This window comes from Buteo buteo, chromosome 12 (genome assembly GCF_964188355.1).
Source record: "Buteo buteo chromosome 12, bButBut1.hap1.1, whole genome shotgun sequence".
In the NCBI taxonomy this organism is placed as follows: domain Eukaryota; kingdom Metazoa; phylum Chordata; class Aves; order Accipitriformes; family Accipitridae; genus Buteo; species Buteo buteo.
Genome location: NC_134182.1, coordinates 42182864 through 42193125, shown reverse-complemented (window position 1 = coordinate 42193125; position 10262 = coordinate 42182864). Strand labels below are relative to the sequence as shown.

At 63.0% G+C, this 10262-nt stretch overlaps 1 protein-coding gene across 2 annotated transcripts; it reads left to right on the top strand.

The window, feature by feature from the left end:
- The first annotated feature begins 15 nt into the window (after positions 1-15).
- On the top strand, positions 16-9926 carry LOC142038314 (metal transporter CNNM4-like). Of its 2 annotated transcripts, XM_075043647.1 has the most exons (8): positions 16-1489; positions 5037-5180; positions 5264-5401; positions 5944-6113; positions 6271-6370; positions 6799-6861; positions 7884-8065; positions 8168-9926. In XM_075043647.1, the coding sequence occupies exons 1-8, from the start codon at positions 37-39 to the stop codon at positions 8375-8377; spliced, it is 2460 nt and encodes an 819-aa protein (XP_074899748.1). In that variant the 5' UTR covers positions 16-36; the 3' UTR covers positions 8378-9926. The 2 variants fall into 2 exon arrangements, with proteins under 2 accessions (XP_074899748.1, XP_074899749.1); XM_075043648.1 differs by lacking the exon at positions 6799-6861.
- Positions 9927-10262: the final 336 nt, after the last annotated feature.

The window sequence follows — 10262 nt, the reverse complement described above, 5'->3', positions numbered from 1 at the left end:
ACGCGGCCGCGAGCGCGGCGGCCGCGAGACACTAACATGGCGCCGGGCGGCGGGCGGCGGCGCGGCGGCGGCGGCGGAGGGGGAGGCCTGGGCCGAGGCCCCGGGGGGATCGGCGGGGGTTCCCCGTTTTCGTCGTCGTCGTCGTCTCCCCCGTTGCTGCCGCCGCTGTTGTTGCTGCTGGCGCTGCCCGGCGGGGCGGTGCCGTCGGGGGACAGCGTGATCCTGGGGATGCGGTTGGAGGAGAGCACGAAGCCGGCGGCGGGGTCACCGGCCCGCGGGCCCATCCGTGTGACGGAGGGTAGCGAGGTGCTGCTCCGCCTCTACGGGCTGGGGTTGGGCCCCCGCACCGGCGAACGGGTGGCCTTCGCCGAATTACGGCCGGCCGCCAACGCTTCGGTTCCCAACGGCACCTGCCCCGAGCGCTCCCAGGACCTGCTGGTGCAGCCCGGCCCGGCCGAGGCCCGCGACACCTCGGCCCTCCTGCGGGTCCGCGTCCAGCCCCTGCGCAAGGACGAGCAAGCCAAAACCTACGTCCTCTGCACCCAGCGCCGACCCGGCCAACCCTGGCTGCCCCATCAGGGCCCCGACGGCCGGATCGTGGTGCTGGAGGAGAAGAAGTCGCTGCTGCCCCTTTGGTTGCAGGTGATCCTCATCGCCGGGTTGCTGGTGCTGTCGGGGATGTTCAGCGGGCTCAACCTGGGCCTGATGGCGCTGGACCCCATGGAGCTGCGCATCGTGCAGAACTGTGGCACCGATAAGGAGAAGCGTTACGCCCGCAAGATCGAGCCCATCCGCCGCAAGGGGAACTATTTGCTCTGTTCCCTGCTGCTGGGTAACGTGCTGGTTAACACCACCCTCACCATCCTCCTCGACGACCTCATCGGCTCCGGCATTGGCGCCGTCGTCGCTTCCACCATTGGCATCGTCATCTTCGGGGAGATCGTGCCCCAGGCGCTCTGCTCCCGCCACGGCTTGGCCGTGGGCGCCAACACCATCCTGGTCACCAAGTTCTTCATGCTGGTGACGTTCCCCCTCTCCTACCCCATCAGCAAGCTCCTCGACTGCGTCCTGGGCCAGGAGATCGGCACCGTCTACAACCGGGAGAAGCTGGTGGAGATGTTGAAGGTGACGGAACCCTACAACGACCTGGTGAGGGAAGAGCTCAACATGATCCAGGGGGCCCTGGAGCTCCGCACCAAGACGGTGGAGGACGTGATGACCCCGCTGCAGAACTGCTTCATGATCAACAGCGACGCCATCCTGGACTTCAACACCATGTCAGAGATCATGGAGAGCGGCTACACCCGCATCCCCGTCTACGAGGACGAGCGTTCCAACATCATGGACATCCTCTACGTCAAGGACCTGGCTTTTGTCGATCCCGACGACTGCACCCCCCTCAAAACCATCACCAAATTCTACAACCACCCCGTCCACGTCGTCTTCCATGACACCAAGCTGGATGCCATGCTGGAGGAGTTCAAAAAGGGTGAGGGGGTCAGGGGGGTGCCGCTGCTTCCCCAGGGTGCTACGTCCTTCCTCCCAGAGGAGGCCGGTGGATGCCGGAAGCAAAACTTTGGGGTGTTTTGCCTGCTGGGGCTGGAGCTGCCCACACCGGGGCTGCCTGGGGTCCCCACGGTTCGGGCAGTCGTGATCCGGAGGGAACCGGGTGCCTGGGGACACGCTGCTGCCGTGCTGGGGATGAGCAGCGCGGCACCGAACCGGGGGCAGCTGCTTGGTGCCTGCAAGCCCCCGGGCTACCGGGGTTTGGTGTGTAACGGCGCTGCACCGGGGAGGGAGAGCTTCTGCTTTATCAGTGGCGGAGCAACCAGAGCTCAGCGCCAGCTTCAAAAAACACTTTGGGAGTGTTTACTTGCTCCTTGTTTTTAATTATCGGCCCTGGAGGCCCTTGAATAGCTGCTGGAAAATTGCTCGGCTTCCTGGTTTGGGCTTGGCTCCCTCCTCTGGGCTGTACTCCGCCACGGGGAAGGTGCCGGCCCCCATCCCTGCTCTGCTTCCTACTTATGGCATCGGGGCACCTAAAAGCGAGAGCAGCTGGAGGGCTGGGAGGAGGAGCGGGACCCGGGCTCGCCAGAGGCTGAGCCTGTGGGGAGCGGGAAGGGCTGTGTTAGCTTTGCACAGGGTTTGACCTGCCCGGGGTCCTCACTTGGGGCTTTGCCAGACGCTGGGAACCCTTCTGCCCTCCCCAGCTTCTCGCAGCTCTTGCTCGTGCAGGACCAGCTGCCTGCGTCGAGGCTGGGATGAAATAAAGAGCCCGGCTGTGGAGCAGCTGTGCCGGGTGATGCCAGGCCAGCCCTCAGCCGTGCGTGACCCTGCTCTCTCCTCTGGCTCCCGTTACACTCACCCGGCGGAGGTTTGGGCTCATCGCGAGAGCCGGGTGGTTTGCTGCGTCCTGCCGCCGTCAGGGATGTTTCGGGGGGGGGAGGCGCGGGTCATGCTGAGATTTAGGCGATCTAATAATTCCTCCCACAGCAAGAGCTCGGCTTGAGCTTGGGAGCTCATAGGTTCAAGCCTGGCTGATCTTTGAGGGCAGCTCTGCTCTTGCCTCCCTTTGCGACTGTGCTTCCCTGGCACCCAAAAATATCAGCATGGGAATAACGCCCCTTGGTCGTGGTGCAGCATTGCCTGTGGTTGTGGCAATGACAACGGAATCTCATCGTCTTGGGGTTGCCCTGATGCATGAAAAACCTTCTTGGCAAATGCTTTTCCTTCAATTCATCTCATGCCGCTTCGAGAACCACCGTAGGACCGCGCGCAGCCATCCCACTCCACCCCATTTCCAAAAAACAGCAGTACAGAAGCGGAGTCCTTTTGCTGCTGGAGCTGGAGTTATCCTGGCTGCTGGCACCGGCTTTCCCTCTGACGAATCCTTATTAAAGGATTTAAAGCACGCTCATTCCGGTTACAAAGCCGCCTATGTCCTGTATTGTTATTTTTTCATCGCTGCCTCTCTGGGTCAGAGGCGGGTAATTTGTGGGGCTGGACTGTTTCTGAGGTCCCCCTCTGAACCCCGTTCCTCATGGATGCAGCACCACGGTGAATCTCTGCCCTCATCCCGCTGATCGGAACTCGGATTGGAAGCAGGAGACGCACCCAGGAAAAGGATAAAGAGGGAGAAAATCAACAGGCTGTGCTTCCGATTGTCCTAATTGCGCCGCTTGGCAGCCAGACCTCTCCCCTCCAGTGCCACGGAGGTGTCCCAGACACTGGCCTTGGGGTGACAGCTCCCGCAGCGACGTCGGCCCTCGGCTCAGCGCCTCTTCCCGATCTTCTTCTCTCGGCACACACTTGGCGTGAAGCTCTGAGTGGGGAACAACCCTGCGGGGAGCTCCCAACCTCCCTGCCGAGCTCGCAGTGTTGCTCTCCCACCTTGTATGGGGACTATCGCGGCAAAGGGGGTCCCGGGGTGGTGTGCGGGGTCTGTCATGCCCCGCTGGCGATGCTGCGGCAACTGGCCCCATGCCCTTTGCTCTGGCGGTTTGGGCTCCCTGTGGCGTGTTTGCTTTGCCACCGGCCGCTCCCTGCCGAGCTCAGCCTTGGCCGCTCATCCCGGAGAGGAACTGCTGCCTGATTCATCGGGGCTGGCCCCGCAGCCCTGATCCTTTCACCTCTCCCCACCTCGCACACAGTCAGCAAAGGAGCCACCGCGCCTCACCGAAGGGGGTTAGACAGGTGGGTAAGGGGTTTTCACGGCCCAAGCAATGATTTTAGGGTCTTTTTGCCCCTCTATGCATCGACTTTTTGCAGCGGGGTTGCCTGAGCTGCATGAGCTTGACTGAAGAAGGAGAAAAAGGGGAGCTGCATGTTGCCCATCCCTAAAATTAGCTTTTCGCTGAGCGACAAGGGGCCTGCAGTGGCCAGCTCTAAAATTAAATAGCAGATAGTGTTGGGAAAGGCAGATTTATGCCGGAGCTGGAGCAGGACAATGAGTGGGATACCTTGCTGCTGGCCTGGGGGCAAGCGTGGTGCTTGAGGACGTAGAAGTGACTTTATTTTGGGCTGCGCTGTGATCAGGGAGGCAACAATGCCTTCCTCCGTGCCTCAGTTTCCCCAGGCTAAGGATACCGGTCCTGCGGGTGCGTTGGCCTGGCCTGGGTGAGCTGCGGTTTTCCACACGGCCGCTCGGCTCCTCTCCCCGGAGCGGAGGTGGATGTTTCTTGTCCAAGGACTTTTTCCTGGCGGCTCTGCATGATTTTGGGACGAAGCAGGAGAACCATCGGTTCGCGGAGAGGCTCGGCCAGCGCCCGGCAGCTGGGACAGGAGTGACGCCAGCTTCGACGCGAGCCGGCGGTTTGGATTTAGCTAGAATAAGGCAAACTGCGTCCTGCCTGCGTGGGGTGAGGCCGGAAAAGCGAGGAGAGTTGTTAATTCAGGGCTGGAGAGGTCTTCCCGCCAGCAAGGACCTGCCTGCTCGTTGCCAGGGCTGGCTGGGCAGTGGCTGCCTGCCCTTGGCTTTCTTCCCCCGGATGTTTTGGCTCCGGGATCGGGTGGCCGCTGCGGCACCAGGTGTCCAGAGTGTTTCCTGTGGGATGGGACAGCCCTGGGACAGCTTGGCAGAGCCACTGAGGAAATTCGGAGAGGTCAGGGCCACTGGCAGAAACCAGATTTATGGCAGCAGCGGCAGTCCTCCTATGCTGGGGTGCCCTCAGCCCACGGGCGCTCATCCGGCACCGCTGAGATCGTGCCACGTGCCGGTAATGTGGCACGGGCTCCTCCAAGGACACATCCCATCTCCCGTGAACCCTCTGGCCAAGCCCACACCTCACGGTGGCACAGGGGTGCCTTGAGCCTCGCAGGCGCCGCTGTCATGGGCTTAATTACTGTGATTACACTGGGAATTAATGCCCAGCCCAGGGGCTCGTTTAGATTTTACCTGGTTTATTGTTTCCTGTCCAGGAGGGCGGCAGGGAGGGAAGGGCTGGTCCCGGTGACATCCCTGGGTGCTGGGACCCAGCGGTGGGGCTGGCAGTGCCCCAGGGTGGTCTCCCTTCCAATGTCCATGTGTTTGTCCGCAGGGAAGTCCCACCTGGCCATCGTGCAGAAAGTGAATAACGAGGGTGAGGGAGATCCCTTCTACGAGGTGCTGGGGCTGGTGACGCTGGAGGACGTCATCGAGGAGATCATCAAGTCGGAGATCCTGGACGAGTCGGATACGTACAGTAGGTTTTGGACTTGGCCCCTGCCCCTTCCTCATCGCGTGCCGGGGTCCCACCTGCCCCCCCTGACAGCCTACTTCCCACAGCCGACAACCGCAGCAAGAAACGGGTGGGCAACCAGAAGAACAAGAGGGACTTCTCGGCCTTCAAGGACCCTGTCAACGAGCTGAAGGTGAAGGTCTCTCCACAGCTGCTGCTGGCTGCTCACCGCTTCCTCTCCACAGGTAAGTTTTTTGGTGGGAGGAAGCCCTCCCACAGCTCCAGGCACCCCTGGGCTCAGTCCAGCTATGGAGCACCAGCACCAACGGCTCCCTGGCACTGACCCGGTTGGGCTCATTGTGCTGCCGCATCCCTGGCAGCCACGTGGGCTCCGTTCCCATCCCCTCGCCAAGGAAGAGTCACTCCAACCATCTTGTTCAAAAATTACGGGGTGTTTGCATCTTGTCCCACTCTCCTTCCTTCTGTCTCCCCCAAAATGAGAAGGGACAGGGCGCAGGGATGCCAGTCCTGCCTCTTGATGCTCGGCAGGTCCCTGTCCCTCCAGGATGGTCCTGTTCCGCGGCATGGGTCACCCCAAGGCTGGGGCTGGCCTTCCTGGGGACCTGGAGCTGGTGTTGGGGCTGGACCCATGGGCTTCTGCCCCCAGGAGGTGTCAATGGGGCCCAGCCTGATCCAGGGAACCACCCCGCGGGACGCACCTTCATCTAGAAGGACAGGAGAGGGACAAGGGCTGCAGCTCTGATGCCTCTTTACCTCTCGTTCTCAGAGGTGACGCTCTTCACCCCCAACTTCATCTCGGAGAAGATCCTGCTGCGGCTCCTCAAATATTCTGACGTCATCCAGGAGCTGAAGTTCGACGAGGAGAACAAGAGATCCCCACGCCACTTCCTCTACTGCAAGAACAAGGCAGCTGACTACTTCATCCTCATCCTGCAGGTACCCAGGCCTGTGGCGGCATTGCCCGCCAGGCACGTGGGGTCCCTTGGGTGAACTGTCACCCCAGGAAGGCTGCGATTAAGGGGGGGGGGTGTCTCCTACAGCTCAACACTGTGGTGTGGGGCTCACAGAGTCTGACGGCATCTCTCCCTTGCAGGGCAAGGTGGAGGTGGAGGCCGGCAAGGAATGCATGAAGTTTGAAGCGGGAGCTTTCTCCTATTACGGGGTGATGGCCCTCAGCCCCTCTCCTGTATCCGGTAAGCACCCCCCGATCGCCTGGGTGCCAGTGTGGGCAGAGCTCTCCCACCCCGTTTTATTGCTGCCGGTGGGAATAGGAGATGCTGGAGGCTCCGAGCCCCTGCCGGTGCCCCCCAAGCCGTCTTGGGGGGCTGTGTGGCCAGGGAGGCACCTGAGCATGTCTGGCAGCAGGCAGAGGGTCCGTGCCCGAGCCAGAGGCTGAAAACCCACTGCCCCGATTTTGGGCTGCCCTCCTATAGCTGCCAGGCTCTGCGAGCGGCCAGACACCGACCCTCGCGGTTCGGCTTGGCGTCGTGGGGTCACCAGCGCCCATCCACTGGCCCCGCGAGGGGACGAGATACCCGCAGCCACCCTCTCCTTTGCCCTAGCAGCTTCTCTTGACCTTGTCCTCTGCATGTGTGTTGTGTTGTCCGTCTCTCTGCCCTAGCCCTCCCAGCCCAGCCCCGGCGCCCATCCACAAAGCGAGGGTCATTGTTTGCCAGGTTGACAGGTAAACGGTGCGGCTGCATGGCGTGCCAAACCCCGCTGTGACCGCATTAACCCGCCGTAGTGGGCGTCCCCACCCCATTAATGCAGCACCAGATATTTTGTCCCCCCCGCACCAGGCTGGCTGCTTGCCATCTTGTCCAGCTCCGTGTGCCCCAAGGCCGTCCCGGTTGCCTCCCCGCACTGCCGGCTTTCTCCCTGCCACATCCGAGTGCCTCTGGAGGAGAAAAGGCGGCTTCTGCGCCGGTGTGGGCTGCGGCGTGGGGCTGGAGCTGGGCATGACGCTGCCCGGCGTCACCCGGCCCTGCTCAAGGTGGCATTAGGGTCCTGCACGCCCCGTAACCGTCCCGATTTCTCCCGGCTGCCTTTGCCGTGGCTACGGCGGAGGAGCAGGGGAACAGCGCCGGCTGGGCAGCCCGGTGTTGTGGCTGTCCCCATGACGGCTGGCTGGTGAGGAGGTGCCACTCTCCCTGCTGCTGCATGTGATTCCTGTGTCACCCCGGCTTTCTGAGCACGTCACCAGGCCCTCCTTGTCCCCGTAACCCCCACCTCGGCCCTAAACCCACGCAGCGTGACTGATCCACCCGTTCGGGGAGTCACAGTGTCCTTGGGCTGGGACTGTCCCCTGGTCCCCTGTCCCCTGGGCAGTGCCTGGCCTGGAGCAGGGGGACCAGACTCCTTGGCCGTGGTCGGTGACCATTCGGCAGGTGATGGGCAGGGATCAAATCCTGCGCTGCCTGGCAGAGCTGGGGGACAGCAGCGCTCAACCACGGGGGGCACAGGGCTGCACTGGGGTGTACGTGCATCCCGTTGCTCCCTGTCACCGCTGGGCTGCGTCCCCAGAGCCTGTGGGATGGGGCTCTCATCGCACAGCACATGCCGGAGCCAGGGCCGGCGTCACCGGGGGCTCGGCACCCCGTAACCGGCAGGCAGAGAGTTGCCAGGCCTCATCCCAGCGTGGCGTATGACCCTCCCCAGGGTAGGGGGTCTGCAGTGTGGCTAACCCCGTCCCTCCTGTCCCCTCAGAGATCCGCTCCCCATCCCACGTCAGCAGCCTGAACCGCTCGGCCTCCCTCAGCTACCACGAACGCTCCGACTCCGTCTCCTCCCCGGTCAGCGGCAGCAACAACCAGCTCAACGCCGGCACCGGCGCCCAATACGTGGCCGACTTCAGCGTCCGCGCCCTCACCGACCTCCAGTTCGTCAAGGTGAGGCGGGAGCCCGCCGGCACAGGGATGGGGATGCCGTCAGCGAGGTCCAGCACCGCTCCTCATCCCCACCTCACTTATTATTTTTTTTCCCCGGCACAGATCACACGGCAGGAATACCAGAACGGTCTGACAGCCTCCCGCATGGACAGTTGTCCCCAATCCCCCGACAGCAATGCCCCCAAACCAGACGCCAGTTTACCGGAGAAACCGGAACCCTCCACCACTGCCGACGAGACCACCAGTCTCCTGAACGAGAGGAACTGCCTGAGCCGCCGGAGCAACCACAGCCCCCTGGAAAACTCCATCTGACCCCGGCCCCGCCGGCACGCGCCGGGAGGGACCTCGCGTGCCCATTTTAGGGACCCTTGCCCCGGTAGGAAACGCTTGGCGTCTCCTCGGTGATGCCGTGCCACGTGCTGCGGTCACCGGAGAAGCCCGGTTGAGCTGGAGGAGGTGGCGGCAGCGCGGTAGGAAACGGAGCCGGGATTTGCTGCTGCTTTCCAGACTGGCTTATTTTTAATTAATTTAAACGGAATGCGGTCGAGACGGCACAACTCTCCGCCGGCCGCCCCGCCGACGGCGCTCGTTCAGCTCAGGGAGCTTCAGGTCTCGTACGCCGCTTTGGGGAGGCAGGGTGGGGAGGGGCTCTGCTGCGGCCGCCCTGGGACGGGGATCCCAGCCCCTCTCCGGTGTTTTCGGGGGGGGGCACAACGGTAGACGGGGACGCCTGGGGTACGACATGATGGCGGCATCTCATCCTTCTGGATGAACTGGGGCGATCGATGCCGCGACCCTTCTCCGTGCCCGTTCCCCTTTCCCGCTGGCCCGGGGCACCGGGGGGATGCGGCGGTGGAGAGCTCGGCAGCAGGCCTGAAGCCGAGGGGATGGGCTCAGCATCTCCAGTGCAAAGCCGGGCACGACCGAGACCCTCCGCCATCCCAGGAGACCCGCCCCAGCCCCTCTGCCACTCACTGGTGTCACGAGCGTGCTGAGGACGGCAGGGACGGTGTGTGTGTCCCCACACACCCCCCCCGGCGGTTTCGGTGCCTTCCCCCCTGCCGTGGGGCGTCTCAGGGTATCCGTGCCCGGGGGACGGGGATCGGTGAGGCGAGGAGGGGTGCAGGATCTGGCTTTTTGGGGCGGCACAAAGCTAGTGACCAAAGTTGTACAGGCAGGAGGGGGCCAGCACCATGTCCCCCCCATGAACACACACACCCCGGCACCGGGGGACCCCAAAATCCCCTGGTGACCTCCTCGGGGCAGGACATGGGACCCCCCCCCGTAAGCACCAGCCGGACCCCCCCCAGTCCCCGGAGCTTCGTGCCCTGGGGGCGGAGGGGTGGGGGGGGGGTTGAGACACCCCCCTCACCACCACCACCCCCCCAAAAAAAAAGCACAAGTTCCCTGGATGAATTCTGTAAGTTATTGGGAGAAGGTTAATTATTTTTGTTAATCACATCTCGACGATCAGGTCCTAGGTCCTTCTGCGGGGAGATACTAGTAATAATAATAATAATAATAATTAATAATAATAATAAACCAAGACAAAAAAGCCCCTTTTATAATTAAATCTTCCTCTATGCAAATACCCCACCCCCTCTCTCTCCCCCCCCCCCCCCCCCCGGGAATTCGTATTTATTTTTCGCATCAGGTTTGATTTGTATATTTGGGGAGGCCGGGCCCGGGGGGGTGCGGGGGGGGCCGGGCCTCCCCCTCCCGGTTGTGACCCCCCCACACCTCCTCTTCCTCCCGCCGCCCCCTCCCGGTTGCGAAACCGACTGTAGAATTTTATTTGATGGGGTTTGGGGGCGGGGGGAGGAGGGGGTTGCCCTTTGGGTAATAAAAATCTATATCTGTACGTCGGTCTCCTCCGTGTTTCGCGGCGGGGGGGGAGCCGCGGAGGGCACGTCCCGGTTACCGGGGGGTCGCCCGCTGTGGGACGCGGCCCCTTTAAATCCTTCCGGGGTGTTGTTTACAGCGCGGCGGTGAGGCACCGCCCCCAGGAGGGATAGCGGGCGGCGATTGGCTGCACAGCGTGAGGTGGGACGGCCGGCAATTGGCCGCGAGGAGGAACAGCGGCGGGGCGGGGCGAGGAGCTGCCGGCGATTGGCTACGGAGTGGGGGCGGCCGCGGAGAAGGCGGAGCGACAGGCGGTGAGGCGGCCGCCGATTGGTTCCCCCGGAGTGGAGGTGGG